This window comes from Aptenodytes forsteri, unplaced genomic scaffold (genome assembly GCF_000699145.1).
Source record: "Aptenodytes forsteri isolate BGI_AS27 unplaced genomic scaffold, ASM69914v1 Scaffold2, whole genome shotgun sequence".
Classification (NCBI taxonomy): Eukaryota; Metazoa; Chordata; class Aves; order Sphenisciformes; family Spheniscidae; genus Aptenodytes; species Aptenodytes forsteri.
The window spans coordinates 15,262,834-15,287,109 of NW_008795695.1; the positions used below are offsets into that span (position 1 = coordinate 15,262,834).

At 36.2% G+C, this 24,276-nt stretch overlaps 1 protein-coding gene across 2 annotated transcripts in view; it reads left to right on the plus strand.

The window, feature by feature from the left end:
- Positions 1-24,276, plus strand: part of CASK (calcium/calmodulin dependent serine protein kinase) — a 138,089-nt gene that overhangs the window by 70,953 nt on the left and 42,860 nt on the right. For both annotated transcript variants that reach the window (XM_009283032.2, XM_009283033.2), the window contains exons 9-11: positions 435-556; positions 19,989-20,066; positions 21,409-21,489. In XM_009283032.2, the coding sequence (XP_009281307.1) occupies positions 435-556; positions 19,989-20,066; positions 21,409-21,489 (281 nt within the window). The remainder of the gene's footprint in view (positions 1-434; positions 557-19,988; positions 20,067-21,408; positions 21,490-24,276) is intronic.

Below are 24,276 nucleotides of genomic sequence, written 5' to 3' on the forward strand. Positions count from 1 at the left end.
ACCTCTCTTCAGTTAAACCATTTCTTATGTATAATTACACCACATATGGGCACTGAAGATATACGTAAAGTTTATTCAGTGAGTTTTCCTGTAAAAACTCCAGCTTTTTAAAGTTCCTGTTCCAGTTGTACCAGATGAAGTGAAAGTGTCCTTTTCCAAAGTTCAGTTTACCGTGAGTCTTTGCTTTATTGATTTTTATTCTTTCTTTTTTTTTTCCTGTTTATTGCCCCATAGGAGCAGTCTCACAGGTGCTGGACAGCCTGGAAGAAATTCATGCACTTACAGACTGTGTAAAAACTCCAGCTTTTTAAAGTTCCTGTTCCAGTTGTACCAGATGAAGTGAAAGTGTCCTTTTCCAAAGTTCAGTTTACCGTGAGTCTTTGCTTTATTGATTTTTATTCTTTCTTTTTTTTTTCCTGTTTATTGCCCCATAGGAGCAGTCTCACAGGTGCTGGACAGCCTGGAAGAAATTCATGCACTTACAGACTGCAGCGAAAAAGACTTAGATTTTCTTCACAGTGTTTTCCAGGATCAGCATCTTCACACGCTACTAGATGTAAGTTTTCTGTGATAAATAATTTGAATGCATTTCTGTATCTGTTGTTCATTGGATAATATTTTGTTTTATCCCGAATATATTCTCTTTTTTTGTTTCATACCAAAATGAATTTATTTAGGTGTGGAATGTAACAATCAACTAACTACTTTACACAAAAATACATTTTAGGACTATACATACAGAATATTTTACAATATGTAAGTTGTTAATGACTTGGTTTGAATTAATAGCTTTGCTGTAAAATAATTCATCAGAATAGGCTTTTTTCTTTTGATAAGGGCTGGATTTTATTTTTTATTTTAAATGTGAATTGTAACTTTGTACAAACTCATTCCTTTTTTATTATTTTTAAGTAATATAATAATCTTAGATGAGTTCTATGGATATTCTTACAAGTAGGACATTTTTTGTGTGAAACACCTAGATATGCTTGTTTCTGTCCTATTCTTGAACACAGTATGTAACAGGCTTAGTCATTTAAATCTGTATTATTCTGTGGTTCATGAGAGCTATTACTCCATAAGACAGCAGTGGGTGTTCCACAAGAAAGTGTGCAAAAATTACGAAGCTGGAAGATACAGGTTAGTGCCTCCTGGTAGGCATAATCAAAATCTGGTTCCTGTTTCTTCACTGTCTATCCGTAAGCATAGTTCACTGTCTGGCTACACGTGCAGATCAACTGTGATATCAGATGGTTCATAGATTTATTTTTTTTTTCTTCCAGAAAACTAAATATTTTGCAAAAATAATTTTGAAAAGCAAGTAGTCTGCTGTTTGAGAGAAGAATGCTTGCACGCTACTTACCTTTCTGTGCCTTGAGGACTTCCTGTTTTCAGAGTTTTCTTGTTACCTTGTCACATGCAGAAATCCTGTTTATATTTCCCAATAGTTTTTTAACCAAGAAGGCCTAACAAGCAAATATATTGTACTTTCTCCAAAATCGTGTGGATTTGGGAAAACATATGTATAGTTTTGAGGTAGAAGTATTTGCTGAACTTCAACTCTCTGCAAAAACAGGGACCTTCAGCATCACTGCAGGCTTACACTGCCTCACATTGAGTGCCAAGATGCTCAGTGAAGGACAAATTCAAAAGCATATCACGCTGTCATTGATTTCTGTGTCTGCACAGCATTGGGGTCTAAAATAAAGGTCAAAAAGAAGCAGAAAAAACTTTCCCTGATTTTTTTCTGGGATATATGGATACTTCATGTTGAAGACAGAGGACTTGCTTTCAGGCAAGACAAACTTTCTAAAGCAATCTACACATTCCACTGAGAAAAAACTCACGATGGAATCAAATCCACAGAGGTATAGGCTATGTCCACATTAGCAAGTACTACAACGTAACAATAGCAGATCTGTAGAGCAAAGCAGTTGACACTGAGGACCCGGTGTTGACAATGCTGTGTATTTTGAGGGGTTTTACTTTATACTAGCTATACTGCAGTCCTATGGACTGAATAACCACTGGTAGGTGAACAGCATCTTCTATTTTAGTGTCATTTGAGAGTAAATATGCTCTGGTAACACTGTACAATGAAAACCAAAGAATGGTAGGTGGGCATAATCAGAAGATTCATTTCAAAAATGCACTCCTGAATCAAACCAAAATGCTTATGTGACCGTATAGATGATGACCATTTTATTACTATGTCTTAAATTTAACAGCTTGGATACCTCAGTGAGTATCACAAATCTAACAAGATGTCTATGCTTTTTAGCCAGTGAAAGACAGGCAGAAATAGGAGTCATTCCAGCTATCTGATCTGCAGGTAGATGATTATGGTTGTAGAAACTTTAAAGAGTTTCTGAAAAATTGTTGAATGCTTTAGTTCCTATATGCAGCTTTGCAGGGGTATGATCTGAATGTAAATGGTGCCATAGTTCCTTTGGTGTCCAAACTCTTTAAAATGTAGTAGATGATTTGTACACTTCTTACAATTTGCTTAGGATTGGTGAATAGTGGGCTACCTGGATTCTGTGCATCCTTCAACTTCAAAGGATTCAAATCCACACATACTTCCTTCCAGAAGAGAACCCAGCTGCAGGGTTCTGAACTGGCCTGTATGGGAACATAAGTCTTCTGGTAAAGCTTCCCCACAACGTAGCTGCCCGTATGACTCAAGAAACCGAGATAGTTAGCTGTTAAGTGATGGGGGCTTTGCTCTGGCACAAGATTCTACAGTTCTAATCTTTGTTCTTGATAACTGTTTATGCATTTTACAATAAACGGTCCTTGGATAAAATCATATGAAGCATGCAGGAAGAAGGGATTAGAAGCTCATGACTTTCCTGAATTGCATCTCCAACAACTTATCTTGCAATTTGTATTAAAATATGAATCTTTTTTTCCCAGTGTAAGTTCATCTGGCTTGTGTTCCAGATGCTTAAATTACTCTGTCTTTTCATATTGCATGCTGCAGTATAGAAAGGTGATCAGATAATATGAATGAGAAATAAAAATCTGGACAGGAAGAGAATAACACGAGTGTAATAATAAGAACTGCAACACTTGTGTCATTCATGCAGGAAGGTTTTACATATTTATTAACCATTATTATGTTGTCATATAACTCTTGGGCTTCGGTAAACCAGATGGCCTTAGTTTAAGTATTTTGCTGTATGACAGGTCTACCAGATGTTAACTCACGCTTCTGCAATGCTTTTGCTTTTTTCTGTTCTTTACAGTACCAGTCTGGTTCATAGTACTTCACTAATGATCTAATATTTCTGTAATGGTCTGCTGTAGCCTTTTAAACAAGAAGAAACTGCAATGAATTCATACCATTTTGCCATTCTTTTATTTAAAAGTCATGATCATTCTCTTAGACAGAAAGGGATACATTTAAATGCACACTATAATAACATATTTTTGAGAACAAAACGCTATCAAAAAGCATTTTTGTTTTATTATGCTATGTAAAAGGGGGCTGATCAAATCTTCCCAAAGATACTTTGATTAGAATAATACAAAATAAAATTCTAAAAATTGCAATGTCATGAAATACATATTTGAAAGACTGAAGCAAGTTACAGACAGTATTATTTGAAAGGGTAGCTTTTTCATTTCAGTAACTTGAATGTGGGAGATTGATTTCTGTTTATGCGTTGATACTATTACAGTTTCTCTCAGAACTCTGAAAAAATCATCAGTTGTACTTGGATGAAGTTCTGTCAGGGAAACTGTTTATTCCTCTCAGAGTATTTGGGGTTAATGAGGCCACCAGAACAAGTCACCTGTAAAGCATTATATTCCACTAAGTAGGAATTTTATAATCTGTTCTGAAGTTGTGGCTGTCACTTTGCATTAAAACTACTGTTCCTCTTCCTTGGCCTTTTTCCACAGTTAAATTTGTTCTCATGTTCCTACTCTTTCTCAAGAGTTGTCCTTATTTTTAGATTAGGCACATGATGATAGTTCACTCCTGCTGCTGAAATACCTTCTTTTGCTTCTGAACTAACTCTTTTTCTGAAAGCAAAAAAAAAGAAAGGGCGATCTTTGTGTTAAGAGTGCAAGTTACCCATGTGTTGGTTTTTTCAGGTAATACAGGTCGCAAAATAGAAGTCTTCTTTCTCAGTAATTCATTAACTTAGGTGTTATGAGGACAGGCACCTCTGAAAGCCATAGAAAGCAGGGTTCCTATCATCCCATCGATTGTTTTTGATTGATTGATTTATGTATGTCTGTTTAGATAGCTATCTTAAGACACTCTTCTACTTTACTTGGGTGCCAAAGCTGTTCAAAACAAGGGGGAGAAAGGTGCCAACTATTTACAGAATAATTTATATTTACTCTGGGCCAAATCCTGCAATACACCAGCATATCCTGATGTGGGCTTATTGAATAGTTTCATTGTGTGATTTTTTCATAGTTTTACAGAATCCCTCTATTGTGTTGAGTGGGTTTTTTCCTGTGCAAAAATTACACAATTCGTTATTAAAAACTTAATTTTGTTTACTGGGGAGAGTAAGGAAAGGGGCCTTCTAGAAACAACCATTTAGAAATATTCACTACCTAAAAAAAAAAAATTGTTTAATAACTGATCTTTCTAGTAAAGTAAAAGAGTAACTTTGGGTTGGACAGATTTTAATTTTTTCTCGCTTCTGTTAGAAATGTGATGATCGAAATTTTGGGGAATGCTGTAGGACATTCCTGTGTGTGACTTAGAACTGCCTGGGTTTATGTCTATATAAAGCTTTATAGATTGTTTCATTCTGGTATCCAATTTAGATAATAAAGAATGTAATAAAGTTAAGTAAAGGAGATAACTTTATGGAAAAACAGAGCTAAATTTAAGTAGTGAAGTGGCGTTTTATTACTACTGACAGATTTTTAGAAGCCTTATCAAATGTTTTGATTAAGATTTTTTTGTTGACTTTCACGAAAGAGATCCTGGGAGGCGTTGCTGTCTTGTGTCAGCAGTACTGATAAAGAAGTTGGAAATAAATGTGAAGAGGTTACTAATTTTGGAGACATTGGCGTTTGGCTATCTTCTGTATCACGACAAAAGATTTTTTTTCAATGATTATTTGTTTTGAAAAGTATACTGGGCTTCAAGGCTGTGCCTAATGGAGAAGATCTTTACTCATTGTGTTTCTTCTCTGTCAGTGCATCAAAGGAAGCAAGGTTTGCTAAAAAGTAAAACCAGAAGCTGCTGTTTTATGCAGCTGTCTACATTGAAAGAGACGAGAGAAATCTTTCTTCTGTTGAGTGAAGTAGTTTGGTCACATCTCCAGGGACGCTTTCTGTGGGTGATTCTGAATGCAGATGTCGTTGAATTTACAAGTGGGATTTTCGCTCAGAAGAACAATATCAGCTTTTGTGTGACTGGGGTCTCTCTGCTACTGGCTTTGCCTGCGTCTGTCTGTCCTGAATCAGATAGTTCTCTAGGCTGATATCTTTTGGCTGTTAATTTAAGAAGTTTGTTATTTCTGCAAGTATATCTGCAATAGAAGAGTTACGAACTTTGAAGAAAGTTTATTTTACCTTTTGCTGGCGTAACGTGTTACACACATACAGTTTTAACTAAATGAGGTTAAATAAATTTTGGAGTAGCTATATGTATCATATCTATATGTGTAGCCACTTCTTCCCTTTAGAGTTTAATTTGTATTCATAGTGCATATATATTTAAGGCATACTGATTTTTTAAGAGAATCTTGCTTTTATGTCTGGTTTTCTTTGCTGCCTTTGCTGCTAATGGTAATGTTTCAAAGGAACATGCATCCGTGTACACTTCAGAGATCCCTTAGTATTTCTTTTGAACGCAGCCATCCAAACAGATTTGGTCCTGAAGTCCAGACTTTTAAGGAAACGTATTTTCTCTTTTGCTAGAAAGAATGTTGTTGGGACCTCAGTTTAGCCTCTTGCATGGTTGGCTAAAGCTTTCTACTGGATTTGTTTTGGTTTGTTCTGTTTACCCTCCCAATGTTGGACGTTGGCATGGTAAATTTGAACGTCTTTTGTAAAAGTATCAGTTATTCAGCAGTATCCAGCCATGGCTGATACTATAGTTCTCTATTTGGAAATGTTTTAAACTCTTCATACATTTATCCCTGATTTGCTCTTTCCTGAGCAAAGTGTATTAATTTAACAATTCTGTTATATCCTTTGGAGAAAAACAAATCAAGAGACATGTTTATTTCTATTTTCAGGACACTTTCATTTCCTTCTTCCTTTCTTTTCTTTTAAATCATGAATAGACTGGTGGAATATCTATCATATGATATAGAAAAGAAGATAAAACCAGCAGCTGTGTATAAAAAGCTTAAATATTTTGATGAATCATCTAATTTTTCTATGTTGTGATTTGAATAAGAATGGCTTTCTATGTGAATCACATAGTGAGGCTCAAGTTTTTTGGATCAGCATTGGTCCTGACCCTCTTGAATACTGATTATGTTAAAACTAATAAATGGAACATGTTTTAGTGAAACATGAATGTGTTTCTTTTGCAAAAACAGATCAAAAAGTGTTATGTGTGCTAGATGTCTTGTTAACTCCCTCAGAACATGTTATACTTAGGTGAAATAATCCTTTCTCATTTTTAAAACACCTTGTTTTCCTATTTTTAATTATTCTTTAATTGATATGTTTATAAGACAAAAGCAAATGGAAAACATTTGTTAAAGAAAAAGAAACTATGTTGGCAGGAAAGCACCTTGCTATTTGGGGAACCAAATCTGGCTTTTATCCCGGTCCAGCAGAGGCAGCATGCTCAGCCCAGGGAGTGGGAGGGACTGCCTCTCACACTGCAATGGAAACTCCTTTCCCAAGTAGTGTAGAACAACATTGACCAAGCCTTAGGGAGAACTGTTTGAAGAATTCCTTCAGCAGGTGAGCTGGATCATCACCAGTGCAGTATGCTTGCTCTTTAAAAGGTAACTTCGCTGGAAGGCCGTATCTGAAAGAACCCTAAAGGCAGAGGCTACTCTAGAATTTCTTCTGCATTATTTCATAAACATTCTCTAAAATACCTTCCATTTTCAACTTCCTTCATATATTTGCATTTCATTTTCTGTGTTCCTGGGATATGTAGATCACAGTGCTAGCCAGCATCATCTCTTTGTTTTCTTGTTCTTCCTGTTTCTCTGTCTTACAAATTTATGTAGAGAATTTGTCTTATATTTAGTTTTCTGAGCAGAAACCATTTTGGTTCCACGTTTTTATGATATCTTATATAACACTGATATATGACTGGGTCTTTTAAACACAAGACTAATACAAATAAGAGCTAACAGTAACTTTTATATTGATTAAGATTCATTTTAGAGAAATTTATGTATCCACCACTTACCAACAATGCAAAATTCTGGGTCGGATTGCATGACACCGTGATAGTTGCTTTGTTGCACTTAACGTTTTCTCTCTAACTAATGTTCTGTCATTTCTGAGTATTTATAAGCATAGTACTGATGTGGTGAATCATCAAGTGAAATTCAGCTTAATAAAGTATGTACTTTAAATGGGAATTGTACTATTTAGCCCATTCCTCTTGGCCTAATTACATCTTCCCTGTGTCAATGGTGTGTCATTGTGAGTGTCTGTGCAAATGTGTGTGTGTGTGTGTCTGTGTACACCAACATATCTTACTCCAAAAGCATAAATCTGTAGACTTTTTTTTTAGTATGTAGAATTAAAAACTCCTTTGATTACAGTGTATTTTTATGTTACTGGGCCCTGATCTGTCAAAGAGCAGTAGAATTGTATTCCTGGCACTTGTAGAACATTTAATTAACTTCACTAATATTGTTTTGAGGTAAAGAGGATCATTTTCTTATTTGACTTTCTACATTTTCTTCGCTTCTTTTTAAGTTGAGTGTAGTTCAAGTTAGTTTCAGTTCCTTTTTAACCATAAGGGCTACCTGTTGGTTTTTTTTTTTTTCCTTATAAAACTTCAGTTTCTCAGATTTATTATTTTTCCAGGAGCTTGGGACGTTTTTTTTTTTTTCCTTATAAAACTTCAGATTCTCAGATTTATTATTTCTCCAGGAGCTTGGGACCTTACTCTGAGAAATGACAAAAATAAGGAAATGCTACAGCGCCTGAATAACACTTGAATAACACTTCTGCTTTGTTGTTGCTGGGAGCTTTCTTTAGAATGATATTTCAGCCTACACTTAGTTTACATTAAAATACCCAAAGGCAATATAGTAACAGCCCAGTAAGCTATGCTTCTATCTTTGAAGTCAGTCAGGCCTCACTGCCTCCTACTTTCTGTTATTCAAGTAGTTGGCTGGTACATGTTGACTGTTCTTTGTACTAATGAGGTCATTGCAGTTTATTTTTATTCTCAGTATATCATTACAAAAAATTTACATGGATAGGGAGAAACAAAAATGGTTGTAACTGCAACATTAGCACCTCCTGGTGCAAGATATGCTCAGTGTCACAAAGCAGGTGAGAAGCTGTGTTCTTTGCCAACCCTCTGTAATAATTGTGGATTTAACTAGTTTTATATGGATTCTGTATCCCCCTGGAATGAGGTTCGTGGTCATTAGCATCCTTTTCTTCAAGATGGTGATCTAACCCTGAAGAGTTAATTCAACTGACAGAATTGGGAATGAAGCCTATTTAGGCTTAACCTGAGTCTATAGTTCCTGCTATAGGTCATTAGTCCGCATTGGAAGGGGCGGGGCAAGACAGGGCAAAGGTTATTCTGTGGGGTGTATCAAGGTGTTGTCCATGTAACATAACTCTTTTTATAGCCCTTCCTGTTTTGAGGGATTAGTTTTCCCTGGTGCTTATAGAATCATAGAATCATTTACTTTGGAAAAGACCTTTAAGATCATCAAGTCCAACCATTAACCTAGCACTGCCACGTCCACCACTAAACCATGTCCCTAAGCGCCACCCTTTTGGTGAAGAAATCTTTCCTAATATTCAATCTAAACCTCTCCTGGCACAACTTGAGGCCATTTCCTCTCCTCCTATCGCTTGTTACTTGGGAGAAGAGACCGACACCCACCTTGCTACAACCTCCTTTCAGGTAGTTGTAGAGAGCGATGAGGTCTCCCCTCAGCCTCCTCTTCTGCTGCAGGCTAAACCCCAGTTCCCTCAGCCGCTCCTCATAAGACTTGTGCTCTAGACCCTTCACCAGTTTTGTTGCTCTTCTTTGGACTTGCTCCAGCACCTCAATGTCTTTTATGCTTACTTTTATCTGATCAGCTGCTTGATGTCATCTTTAAAAGGTGGTTTGCCTTGTTTTTGTTAAGATCAGCTTCAATTAGGTATCTGATGCAGCAAAAAAAATGAAGTGACTATGTTATTGAAATAACAGGATTTTTGTGTCCTTGAAATTACGAGTATGTTGAAGTACCTCGTGAAATAATGATCTAAGCCCATGTCCTTCACAACAGTACTACTGGTATATTCCAGAATGAGAGTGGGGGGTTTTTGTTGGGACCATTGAATTTCGTTGTGTTGATTTTCCGACTGCTATGCTTGTTTTCTCGGTACTGCTATGTGCAGAGCAGTACCTTTATCTCATCCTAGTTTTACTTCTTACCTCTTTCCAAAAGAAGTTAAAATGTTTGCAATGTAAAGAGAGAAATATCTGATTTATGATAGAGGAATGGAGTTGAGACCAAAAAAAAAAAAAAAAATGGCTGGGGGGGCTTGTGGGGGGGGGTTCCTCAAAAAGGAGGGACTTGTGGCAGAGAGTTCCTGAAATAGAAAAATATTAGATGGCGTACTGAAGATGTCTTGTAGTGTATAGTGGAGGACTGAAGGGTACCCTGGATATCTGCAGTCAGCTCATGGCTGCAGAAATTGAAGAGTTCCCACCTTCTTTGAGGAGGTAGGAAAACATCTTAGTCAGTCTACTTAAATCTAAATCCTTTTAGTTTTGTCACTATGGTTTTAAAGTATAGCATGTATTTAGTTAAGATTATTCAATCCCAGGCTTTGCTTACCACACTTTTCCAATTTGAGAGAACGTATGTTTACCTACATGTATCGCATATGATGTAGAATTTTGCTAAATTGCAACCTCTTCCTCTTTGGCAAGCTAAATGTAGTGTCTGGCATATATTTTAACATCTGCTATCACTTGTTAAGAACTGCAGCTTCTACAGTCAATAGAATTTTTATGATGAGCATTAATATGAGGTTTTCTTAAAAGATGAGACAAATTACTAGGTTAGAGTCCTAATTTACAGTGCAATATAATGCTATCAGATACTGGAGTCTGGATTCATTATACATGAATGAGGCATTTAGGGGCACCTGAAATCAAATAGAAGGAAATAATGTCTTTTGTGATTTTGAGGTGTAGCATGAGTGTTTATTATCAGTACTTCTGTGGCACAATTAAAACAAACAAACAAAAAAAAGACTTCTTGGTAAATATGAAGCAAATCAAGAGGCATAATTTAACAGAACTGTTGTGGGGAAAAACTGCACACACCCTGCCGTTTAGTTTGTAAGAATATAGTCCTTTCCCCAGCTCTTTTACCTCTGAAGTGTGAAGGCTTTGAATTTACAGAGTAAGTGCATAGCACATGGTAGTTTCTGCTAAAAAGGAATATGTTCTACAGTAGAGCTAAAAATTGTTCATAGTTCATGTATGCTGAAGGTAAAAAGTTAGCTCCTTGCAAAGAAATAGAACATACAAGTCAGATATTACTGAACATCTTGGCACTTGACCATGTGGTCTGAACCAGTATAAGCATAAGTGTGTCTTTGAATCTGCTTTTAACTACATCAGTTTAAAAAATAAAATTAGATCAAAGATTGATTTAGAACAAACTGAAAATATTTGATGTTCTATGAAGACTGTAAAAAGCAATGTGCCTTGTAATACGCATAAGTAGAAATATTTCCTTTATCATTTTATAAGCTAAAATTGCTGCTTGTCCAAACTAGCAGTATAAGAACTACAGTTAAAAAATGGTTACACCCACATATGTAAGCACAGTGGATTTAGTGTATGGAGCTGCACAGATTTATATAGTCTTATTTTCAGATTGAACTTTGTGTGATTTCCCCACAGTTCATGACTGCCTGCAGTTTTGCTACAGGATTGTAACCTATTGAGAGAATTTAAACTTTGATACATTTTCACTTTTTTAAGTTTTGATCAATAGATAGATACAACAGATACCCCAACATTTAGCTACATAACAGAATGGAAAACCTTTTCAGTGCTCTATACCTTAACCTTCTAGTTCCCCTGGTGTTTCCAAGCATACAAAATATGTCAATGTAAGATTTAGGTGATAAAATATTGAGTGGTAACGTATGTAATGCCCCTTGGCATCTTTGCCTATTGCCAACACTGGCAAAGGGCTGTATGCTTTCCTTCCAACTGTCATGTAACCAAATTGCTTCCAATAGACAGACCCTGTGAAGGCGATGAGGAGGATTTCTTCCTGGGTTCCTTTTTACCCCTTGGATTACTACAAAGGCAATGCATACACAGTCCTTTGGCTGTGCACTTCTTAGGGGTTAGGGGGATGTGTTTTGGCTCTGAAAGGAAGCCTACGGTCATTTCAGGGTTCCACCTTAATAAAACAGTCACCATATCTGTCATTTTCTGTCCTTTAATTTATATTCATCCTCAGTAGAATGAACCTTGATCGTTTGTGCTTTACTAAGATGCTGTTTTGGCAACTCAGTAGGACCATATCCGACAGGCAGTGTTTGTTTTCATGTATAGCACACTGAAGGGTCAAGGAATTTTATTCTAGCAGTTCTTGAAGTAGGTCAGTTAATATATTTCCTCCTTCTCCAGTAGTAAGGTATTAACCACTAAGAAACATGTAGTATCCTCTACGTGCAGCAGAAATGTGGTCATTAACAACCTGCTAACATTTATTAAACATTTTCCAGTTGGCCTTTAGCTTCGTTGGTATGTCAGTTTTGCATGGTCAGAATTTCAGGTTTTGTGTATGCAATATAATGAAATTTGTCATTCTTACTCTCTAGAAGACAATTGTTTGCCAATCGTGTGCAGTGGGAATTGAACTAATACACAGAGAAAAATGTTTTGCCCAGTTTGGTTGGGTTTCCTCTCCTCTCTTCTTCCCCCCAAAAGTTAAGTTCTTGACTGAAAATAAAACAAGCAAAGAAGCCCAAATGTGGAATGGTCCCAAAAAAAGGAAGCAGCTTGGAGTAAAAGCTGAAATTCCATAGGGTTGATTGAGTTTACCTGGCACCATTTTTTCTTACCTGTTGTTGTAGGTAAAGGCATAAGAAAATCTGGTTTTATGTTCATTTCTGACACAGGCAGCAGCAAGTGTACCTCTGTTCTACAAGTAACACTGTGTGAATATGTAAGAATACAGATGACTTTTAAAAAGAAATCACAGTTGGCCTACATTTTGCAGATAAAAGTTCCTCTAAACAGTAAAAGAAGAATAAGCGTATTTCAGTTGTATCACATAAATAATCAAAATTAAAGTGAAATTCGGGGTTCTCTTTGCTACTATAAGAATTTTTTTACATAAAAGATAGTTTATGTGTTGTATGAATGTGAATATGTAGAAAGAAATTGAGTATTTCAAATTAGCATAACCTCTGTCAGGGTTACTGAAAGTCTTGAGTGCCTGAAGTAACAAGTGGCAATGATGGCAGCTGTCAGTTCTGTGGCATGACAGAAGCAAACTCTTGTCTGTTCAGACAGAATTAATGTACTGTGTCAGACTGTCTTTTTCTGTGAATACTGTGCCAGAGAATCTTCATTTTAGCTGATAAACTACTTCCTGAAACCTTCCATTGAAGTAGTTTTGTTTGCTGTTTAATTGCGCAGCATGTCACTGTGTAAGGAACTTGAATGCAAAGGTTGGTCGTGCTCCTACAATAAGTATATCACACAGAAGAAAGTTTGAAGCTGTGGAGGGCTGTAACCTGTAATGCTCTAGAGGTCACAAAGTAGAGTCTTAAATATGGTTTGGACTTTCATACGGGACGGGACTGTAACGTGTACTGTAGAATTACTCTGGGAAATGAATGTTAGATCGCTGATGCTAAAATGGTAACAGGGAGCTTCAGGCACAGTCCTTAACAGTGAAAAACAGGGTTTAAAAGAAGTTGAAGATAAAGCCCCTGCTGACTGTGACCTTGTTATCCAGTGTGTTTTCCAGTAGGATTTGTTACCTTCAGGGATATGTTTCCTTGAGGGCGTAGAATCCCAAGGAAAGAGGCACCCATGGGAAGGTTATAACATTTTGCATGGAAAAGGAGATGCGAAACAGAACTGGCAGAAGAAGGAATGAAGTGGTCTATCAATTATCTAATTGGCTCTTTAATTTTAGTGCTTCTTTGATATTACTGCTTGTGAATATTATTTCATTCAGTAGGTCATGGATTTCTTTCAGACTTGCAGCACATGAAACCATGGAGTACCACGACAGGGAGCTGTGAAAGGTAACAGAGCAACAAGCCTATTTGTTAGTAAATGTTGCTGTGCAAGGGGCAGCACCTCCACCCGAGAATTTTTAGATGGTACAAAAACCTAAAAGTGATGAAAAACAGTCCTCTAATATCACTGTGTTGCATACGGTTATATTGTTCAGAAAGCAAAAGTCAAATATATAAGGGCATGTTTTAATGATTATTTTTAGATGTTTCAATTTGGGGATTTAATATTTGAGGTTGGCAACCCAGTATCTGTCTGTCTGAATTACAACTGAATCCTCACAAAAATGTGTATTTGTGTTGAAAGATCATGGGGTTTTATGCTCTAGCAGTTCAGTAGCTCTTGTTTTAACAAAAGTTTCTTGTTTGCATTGCAGACACTTACAGATTTGGATAGATAAAATACTGATTTCACTGTGTGATCTCACTTTGATTACATTCAAGATTAGACCAGGCAGTGAGGCTAAATTTCTGCTAGTTGTTATGTATCTAAATTTTTCAGTGTGACATTGAATGGGGGTTGTGTTCGGACAGTGTTCTGACTCCTCTTACAGGAAATGGTTAAAAAGGAATTTCTGCACATCTGAAAAACTAGTCAGAGAGAATAGTTTGTTGTTTTGTCTCGCCTGCCTGATTGTGGATTAAGCTTTGGGCTGTCTGCTTTTAAATATCAGAAGAAACGAGTTCCCTTTATACAGGCAGAAGACAAAAAGTCTTGACTCCTACGAAGAAAGCTGGTCAACTGATAGTGATGCTACTTGACATGTTGTGGGTATTCTTTTCATAGCATTTGTGTTTTAGCATGCAAAATTTAAAGTAAAACTTGTCTTCTTAAGAAGCCGTACTATTCTGTTAATTAGCTATAATGTCCATTCATGTTTGTTATATCAAGTTTTATTAATATATCAGTTGTGATTGTTAAGCTTTTCTAGACCAAGCTCTTAATTTTGATTTTCTGTGTAGCAAATACAGAAGAACTGGTGCTGAGGAGCAAGACTGAGATGCAAAGTATTCAAAAGTCTGGAAATTCCAAAGGTTACAATTGCTGTGGCATTTTACAACAATTATTTTTTTTAATTATTAGAAATTTTTAATTGTTCTGCTTATGACTATTGCTGAGTGAAATTGTTGGAGGTTGGGCTACTGGGGGGACGGGGCAGAGTTGTTTGCTATCACTTCAAAATAGAGTGTCCCAGCAAAAAGAAAGCCCATCATTAGGGCACATACAGAATTTGCCCTGCTGAAAGTCTGTTGGTATTACATAGAAAAGGATTCTGTTGAGGACAGTGAAGAATGAACCAGTTAATTCTGTTCCACAAGAAACCACCTTTGATATGGTCCCTGAAGGACTTAGGGTTGCAGGGCTGCTGAAAGACAACAGCATTGTAAACAGGCTGGTTTTCTGGGATTAAAATTGTGTAGCTAACTGCACATAGTAACGTGTTCTGTACCACAGGAGTATATAAAGCCTGGCTGTTATGGTCATTAATGTTTAGGTTAATCTATGATGTGTGCAAACAGGTTTCATTCAGAGTTTTCTTAAACATTCTGTAAAATGTTCATGCAAGAATGTGTTGGATTCTTACGTCCAAGGGAACAGATGTTCTTGTTAATGTGTATAAATGAAACCTCTAACTTCACATGCTTTCAGAGACAAATTATGGAGCTGTAAATTCCTTCTTCTAAATTGCTTCTGCTATAGCTATTGTTTAAGGGCAAAAATATTTGAAAAATATTTCAAAACAGTCATTTTTCAAAGATTGCAAAGAACGTAGGACTGCTTCACCAGTTCTGGTGCATTAATGCATAGCATAAGCTTTACTCCTGTTACCAGCTTCTGCTGTGTTCCGGCAGAAAGCTTCTAATCATCTTCTGTAACCAGTAAAGACTAATTATTGTTAGAGTTAATGTGTTTTTTGAAATACGCTTAATAACATAATGCTAAAAAATTCTGTCCAGACTGAACACATAGTTACTAAAATTGGAAATGAGAGATACAAAATAATATTCTGGATTCGTCCTTCTGTTTATATAAGTACCTACCAAACAAGAGACACTTTAGAACCAGACTTTTTCTTTAACGTCCAAAAAAATTCTGTGAAAGCATTGTTGAAATGGTATATTGAAAAAATTAAAATATAAAGCAAGTACTAAGAGGGACTAATGCTTCCTTTGTTTCTGGGTTTACTTATCATTACTTGACATGCTTTTAAAGATATGTATCTTGGTTTTATGTTCTTATTTTTGCTTTGACCGCATAAACAGTTAATGTAGAAATAGTACTTCCGATACAATCTTGTACATAATATTATTTTAATTTCTCCTTAGGGTGCATTAGAAATACATAACGACATATGAACCTGAACAAGATAAATGGTTCACAGGGTATTGCTGTGTATGTATTTATAGATTTGAAAACAGTCTTGTAATTTTACTGTCTTCAGTGTGTAATAATTGCATTTGTCTTGTGTATTGTAATTTGTGCCACTACTCTCCAAAATAATTTAGTGTTACAAGAGAGAAATTGCGTGGCCTGAACAAAAGGTTGTTTCTAGATGAGATGTGAAAATAGACAGTTTGGCAACAATACTGATTGTCTCCACTAGGAAATTTTTCTGTTGCTAACATGAATTGTCAGTAATAAGTACAGCTGTTTTGTTGTTAAAAAGGGATTAAAAACAGTTTTAGGTCAAGACAGTGTTCACCATCATTTCAAGAACCACAATTAAAACCGAAGAGTTTGTGGCCCATCTATAAAAAGACAACGAAACCTTGACATGATGAAAGCCACGGACAGATCCTGTTTTAAAAGTAATTCAGAGCACAGAGATAGTAACAACTAGCTGAACATCTACAGTGTGTTTAAAAAAATACTGTATAGGAATTGACAAACTACATTTTTCTTTATGTCATTTGGATTTTCTCATGTGGAAATCTTCTTTGACTTCACATACAAAAATAAATCTTTCACTACTGCTATTGGCTCCCTTTAGGATAATTCATAAAACACCAGTTTTATTGATACAGATATAATTTTCAGACAAATTACAAAATAAATTATTTACACTGAAATTTTAAAGCTTAATCTGTTGTTTATGGAATATGTGGCTAGGAGAAGCAATTATGTAGCCTGGTCCCCTTCTAAGCAAAAAAGTCCATGAACTAACTTGAATTAGAGTATACCATTTCAAAAATGTCTGTTTCTGATTTTTAAAAATTCCCAAGAGAGTAAATCAATTACACCCTTAATTACCTGCAATGTTGATATTTGTGCTTTAATTCTACTCTGAATTTGTCCTGACTACTTCCTTTTACTCAGATCATGTGATAGTTTTGTCATTTAAACTGAATTCCCTTATATTATCAAACTTCTGTCGTCTTTAAGCATTTTATAATATACTAGGGGGGAGAGATGATTGATCTTTTTGGAAAGCTTTTTCTGAGCCCTCTCTGCCTCTTGACATCTTTCCTGTGTTTCGAACGTAGAACTGAACAGTGATCTATTGTGGGCACGCCACAAACACAGATAACAATCTTATTTCTTAATTGATATTCTCATTATGGTATGGCATTTGGCTGTAGCCTCCCCTGGGAGAAACTAAAACGTAGCTGGCTTTATGCTTTCTGGCTGCCTGAGATTCCCCCTTCCCCCTGCCAAGATAGTTCCTCCTCTTTTAAGTATTACTTGTATTCTTTGTTCTTAGATGTATGATCTTTTATTTGGGCAGAAAATCTGCTTTTCTTCTTCCTTGCATGCAGAGGTTAAAGTGATGGTTAACCCTGTTAAACAAATGAAAAAGTGTATTTCTTTTTTTCTTAAATCAGTATACCTTCATGAAATGTCCCTGGGTTTAATTAGGAATTTACCATTTAAAAATGCATTTCAACTTGGAGAGGTTCAAGTTTCTTTTCAGATTTATTGTGGGTTTTGTTTGCTTCTTGCTTTTTAGTGTTAAGGTTGAACAGAATTTTAGAGAAAAACACATTATACTCATGGTAAAAATGTAATGTGGTGTAGGCTGTTCGCATAGTGTTTCCATTAGACACTGGAATGAGTGCCTTCCACTGTAATGAGCTTTAGAGGTAGAGTACCCAATAAGATTCTCTAGAAGAGATCTGCTCTTGCTAGTGAAGCTATCAAAAATACATCCTTTCTCTAGTTGAGACTGTCTTCTGCTCCCAGAAACAATGAATGGATCCCGTGGCTTTGGTAATATATAGGCTTTAAGCCTTAATGCAAATTTGAAGGTTTTTCTTTTAAGTACTGTCAGAGTCCCTCCTGATGGTTTGGTGCCTTGGAAGCAAATCTCAGTAAGTAGCGCTCCTGGAAGATGAAATTTAAGTGCCATGCCTCAGCACGAAGGCGCTACGGAAAAATAAACGCACCCTTGTTTAGTCTGAACTTTGCCTTGATTTTTTTCTAAACATTCTTAGAGGCACTTTGCTTCCTACTTTCCTTTTTGCCTCCTTCCTAGTCTCAGAGGATAACTTATCCTCTCCCATGATAGTGAGAAAAAACTGTTTCTGTAAACTGCCGGTTGTTTTGGATCACAGTAACGTAGCGACTTGAGTGAAATCAGCAACGTCAGCAACTTAGCTTTTAAACAATTGCTCGAAATAACTAATAAAAATAGTTTCATGCGAACTTTTCTGTAATTTCATTAATCTTAAACAGGATGTGTGTGTGACTCTTTTAGAAAAATACATTCAATAATATTCATGTTGGGGTCATGCATTTTCAGTGGCTCCTACTGCGCTTTACTCAGTACACAGTGCTTGTTGCAGTTTCTTAACAGGTGTATAAATGTGATACTTAATAATTTGGGGTTGCTGGAGTTTGGGTGGGTTTTGTTTAGTTATTTAAGAAAAGGTAAAAACAAATAAATGTGTATGCAACAAAAGTATCTCCTGAACTATAAGCTAGCAGAAAGCTTTTATTTTAAAAACTTCAGCAGTGGTCAAGGCTGCTTAAACTGTTGAGTATAGCAGTGTTTTGCCAGGACAAGGTGAAGTTGTTAGATGTGGAAGAAACTGATTTAGCTTAACTTTTCTACTTTTCTTTCCCCAGCACAGTGGTATAACTGTCCTGCAGGCAATGTTTTTTGGAAGTGACATTGTTTCTTCTTCTTGTATTTATTTGTGTATGGACTTGAACTGTTCAACATGTGCATTAGATTGTTAAGGAACACAAGGAAAATGATGATGATATTGGATTGCATTTATTGCAATTTACATCTCTTCTAAAACTGAATGGTATTTCATGTGAGAAAGAGAAGAGGGCACTTCTGTAGCTTCACAAGATTCCGTTTTTCAAACATCCAAGGCCGTCCTCAGCCAAATGATGGAGCTGTGAGCTTCTCAGAGGAAGAGAACTCCTTGCTGAGCAGTCTAAACGGGCGGTTCTTATCCACTCATCCTTTACAGTGTCAGGATTTGCTGAAGGTGTTAGAGTCCCTTGTGTATTTTGAATGTTTGTTTACACACACTATTTTGAATTTCAGTTGAATTTTGAGTATTTCCAAAATTGAGAGATTCCACAATTTCCCTGGGCAACTTGTTGCAGTGTTTCACCACACTCACTGTGATAACAATTTCTCTAATATCCTAAAAATAGCTATTTGTATCTTTTTTCTGTCTTATATTTCAAAGAAGTAGTCTAACATAAATAGAATTAATTACAGGCACGACCATCTTTATATTGTTTGAAATGTAAGCCAAAAGGTTTTTTATTTTAAAATAGTACTTATTACAGTGCCTTTTTATTCTTAAGTATACATTTATTTCTTTAAAACGTGCACAATCTTTTAGGTTTGTATGAAAGAGAGCCTGTAATATCTATCTCTAATTTGAAATTGAAGATAGATGTCTCTCCTGTTGTGTTTTGCATAGTTGAGGGGGTTTTAAAAGTTTTTTAAAAAAATAATTAACCTGGAAGGTTTACAATTTCCTATTTAAATACATTGGCATTCTTCTGTCAAAAAGAAAATCCAATAGAAAATCCTAGTAAAATAAGGGTACTCGGTTTTTGTGAGCCCTCTTTTCTTGGAAGGATTTGGTTTTCTCTTCTCCAAAGACTTAGGCTTTTGTAGCTTTCTGTCTTCAAGAGCATTTTCCCATATTCTGAGGTTTATTTCAATTACTGTTTGGAATGTCTGATGATTGATTTATTGAGAAAAGTGGGATATGCAGATCAATTTGATTTGATTTTATAGCAGCATGTATCATTTACAGCATTTATTCAAGATTCATAGGATCACTTCTAGTAGAAGAATATAGTTTCTGTAAATCTGTAGAAAAAGCATGGGAGGCTTGCAGAATCCCTTAACCTCCTGAACTTTCCCATGTCATCCTATGAACTCTGAATCTATGGCACCGTTCAAATCAGGAAATGTTTAAAAATGAAAAGCCAAAACCCAAAGCTGCTAGATTTTGTACACAAAACATCTGTGGGACTTGCAGTTTAACAGTCGTCTTAATCATGGTAACATAAGCAGGCTATTGTTAGCCCTCATCATTACGTTATATAAAGTAGCATATGATTTCAGTAGTTTGTTTTCTTGTTATTTCAGCTTTATGACAAAATAAACACAAAATCTTCACCACAAATCAGGAATCCTCCAAGTGATGCTGTACAGAGAGCCAAAGAGGTAATGGCTTTAAAATATATTTTTTACTTTGAAAGTTTGATTGTATTTAAAGTGGAACTTTTTTTTCTTCATTAAGATACTGATATGTATTCTGGCCCATAATCTGAATTATTTCTGGAATTCTACCGTTGCTTGCTTAAGTTACATAACATGTTGCATAACCTTGCAGAATTCCATTATGTCTGTAAGGATTATATGTATTACTCAGTTTCATCATTTAACCTTTGCTGCAACAATAGCGGTCTTAAAAGGAACGCTCCTGTTTGGCAAATGCAGTATCTTCCATGTTCAGTTTATATATTACTTAGTCACAAAAAAAGATATGTTTTTAGGTATCAGCTTTTTAAATTGAAAAAACAAGTTTATCATAGATAGTTCTAAGAAGAGCAGACCTAGAAATACAATGAAGGTGGCCCATTAAGATGAAAGATAGATAGACTCAGATGTTCTTAATTCTTATACCTGGCAAATAGTATTTTATTTGTTTATTTATTGCAAGTAGTAAACAAAGCATAGTATTAATATACTATCAGTAAAAATAAGTACAGTTGTTGCGGGTAATGTCATAGGAAAACATTGTTTATAGTGCTATTAAAAATAGAATGAACAGGAAGACTAAAACACTGTGTAATAACTGCAGTCACACTGATAGACACCCCGAAGTCCTATTCTGCAAAATTTCCTGGCAGTTAATCCTGGGAGGTGCTTCCAGAAGCAAAATACTCTGCTTTCGTTGTCCAAGTAGTTGCATGTGGAAATTAAAGGTGAAAGTATCAGGTGGCAGCCAAATGCCTCCTGCCTCCTCCTTCCCCCAGTGATAAGCTGAAGTATGGCTCAGATTTTATAAAATCTGGAGCTTGGAGGTGGGGTAGCAGATGGCCCACCTACACTTGATGTCTTTAACAGTTTAATTTCTGGAGAGAAGGTTTTATGAGTATTTTTAATTCTGCTTTTAAACTGATTGTTTTAATAAGTTGAGACCATGTGTGAAAGTAGCAAGTGGTGGTGGTGGTGTGTGTCACCTATAAGTTAGCGCTTCATTTCTGTCTCCATATATTTAGCTGTTGGAGGAATACTGTCAATTGAAAAAAGAGCAACTGTTTCCTTCAAATTTCTGCTTTAATCTCTCTCAGAAAGAAAATTGAAATTAGGTATTTTATTCTCTTGGACTTGGGGGTGGGGGTTAGGGGGCACATTTTCCTAAGCCTTTTCCTGTCAAAAACATTATTTTCTATAATCATTTGGAGATATTCTGACTGACCAGTGAGGGTTTTCATTTCTTTGATTAATAGCTTTATTTAAAAGAAAGTTACTATGGGCATTTCTCCTACTTGTTTTGCAGGTATTGGAAGAAATTTCATGTTACCCAGAGAACAATGATGCAAAGGAGCTAAAGCGTATTTTAACACAACCTCATTTCATGGTAAGCAAATGCTACTCTTGTTGGGCAGGGGGGGGTGTTGGTTTTCAGGGGTTTTTTTAATATTCTTTATGTTAGAAAACTTAAGTTCAGTAAGTTCTCCCTAAAATCTACAGGTGATGAAACTGCATACAATGCAATATACCTATTAATAAATATTTCTAATCTGCTGGTCTGGCAAAATAGTTTCTATTACTACTACTACTACTGGTCCCCATTACTGTGCTGAAAACTGTCAACAGTTTGGAGTAATCTAATTATGGAGCAGTTTCACTGTCTTTTTGGGGGGAGCTGCATTGCACACAGAAAGAAGAATGAATCCTTTTGGATGTTCATAGGTAGAGCTGGGGTCCTCCTTTTTCTTTTTCCCAAGGTCGTCTTAGGATAAAGGTGTATGAAGTCATTGCAAAATAAGTGTTTATTTAACATTATTTTACAATAAATCAATAGCTCATACAGTCTAGTGAATTTGTGTTACGTATCAACTCCTACTGTGTCTGTTTCACAAACCTGATTTGTGGGCAGTAATTGTCCTAAGTTCAGGGATGTGACTACTTAATAACTTTGTTCCAGTTACTGAAGTCCAGTCTTTTGAAACTACTTAAAGGATTTCTTTTGTTTATGCTGTGGATGAAGTTGATAAGTTCAGAAATAAAAGTGTTTGCTTAAAACTGCTATACACTATTGTCAGTTTAAAATCATGAATTGGACTTTCCCTAACACAAGGATTATATGCAGGGGACTTTGTGGAATTTGCTCACCTGAAAGCTGAATTACTGTAAGTCTGAAGGATAAACCTAATTTCCAGGAAAGAGTGAGCTGAAACCAACCTCATATTCAGGTATAAGATGAAATCTGGATAGCTGCATGTCCCAGTGTGTTCTTTTGATGGCCACTGTAGCTTCGGGTGCATTTATTTTAGTACTTTAAATCAGATCAGGAGTGTGTTTTTGAAGTGAATCTCCTGATTGTCCCCTTAAAATGCTTTGGCTTGTATCATGTAAGAGTCTCAAAGCATGCAAGCTAGACTCCTTTCAGATAAAGTTAAACTCAAAGATGTACACCAGAAGCTCAGCCAGTGTAATCCAGCAGCTGATGGACATGCAGTCCACAGGGCAAGATGGAAGCTGGTCAGAAGTAAAAACTCCTGCAATGCGTTCAGTGTGTACATTGGGTCCTCGCTAACCCAATTGTTTTACTTGTCGATCCATTCCTATTTCATTGCACTGATTGCTAATGCAGACATTGGCTTTTTATGTTGTACTCAGCGACACAGTGATATGTCATTGCCTGGAGATGATACCTATCCTGAAGTCTGTAACAAATCTGCTTCAATGTTTAACAGGAATACTTGCTTGAAATAGAACATAATACAAGGTGGAATGGTACTCAGCCATAATGAAAGAACGATTTTAAAAAAAAAAAAATTGGGGGGCGGGGGGGGGAACCCAAGAACAATACTCTCTGGTGCTCAACTTCTTTATTGGGAATCTGACAGGTTCATCTGATTTACCTTTTTTTGCGTAATTACCACACAGTATTGCAAAAACATTAGGCACTGTGGAGAAAGAGCATTTTTTTAAGTATAAATTATTTTCAGAGTAGGCATCAATAAAAATGATTGTGGCATATAAAAAATTAATGTATCGAATCAAGCGACAAGAAAAGTGAGTTAGAAATCATCTTTTATAGGTACCTCTGTTTCCACCTGATAACCACATAAATTTAAAACCATCTGTCAGAATTCTTTTGCTGCAGTTCTATAAAAAGTATTTTTTTATAAGGAATAAGCCACAATTCTGTAACAAGTATTTTTGATGAGGAGTAATTTCAGTAAGTTAGGCTATGGCATGCCAACCTAAATTGCTAGTTGATGGAGTCCCATCCCTTCTCCCCATGTTTCATCTTCTCCCTTGCAGCTGTTCTCACATTCATCTGACACTGCACTTCGGTATTGCACTGTGCTAAACTAGTAGAAAACTGCTCCAACAAAACAATGATCAGTTTAGCAAAAAGAATTAGGGACAACTGGAAAACTGCCAGAGCCAGAATGAGCAAGGGGACAGAAACACGCAGTCCAGGATAGGGAGGAATGGCACAAACACATAAAGCAGCGGTTAAGTCAGCATATGTTGCAGTGGAACCACACCTTTAGGGTGCGGATACCAAAGAGTCTCCAGATGTCAGAGGCAATCCCATCCTCTCCCATCATTCCCACTCCTGTTCCCAGACACACCTTTTATAAGGTAGCAGACCTTACAAAATTATTCTTAGGTACGTGGCATTCTGCCGAACTTTCCTTCAGAGCCAAAGCCTTTAAAATGGGTACTCTTAGGAAAGGAAGTAGTTGTATAAAACGATATTGTCAGCCTACACTCAGTGTGGTTACCAAGCATTGTACAGAGCAATACTCCGATTAGTAAGTTGCTGAGCTCTGATGCGCAGAGACTGAAGCAATAAGGTGTAATAAGTATGATCATGTGCGTTAACACCTGTATGATAACAGAGTATTTTACTATTATTTATATTATTATCTAATCGGAAGACAGTGGAGTATAGTCTGTCTCATTTACTTAAACACAGTGTTAGCGGTTTAGACTACGTATAGACCTTTAGAGAACCAAAGCCAATAAAGTATGTGTTTGTAAGTACTCTTACTGGGACTGAGACCTTCAAGTTCAAAGGGTTTTTTTGTTTTAGTTTTGTTTTACCCTTGTGTGCCTTAGAATCATAGAATCATTGAGGTTGGAAAAGACCTCTAAGATCATCGAGTCCAACCATCAACCCAAC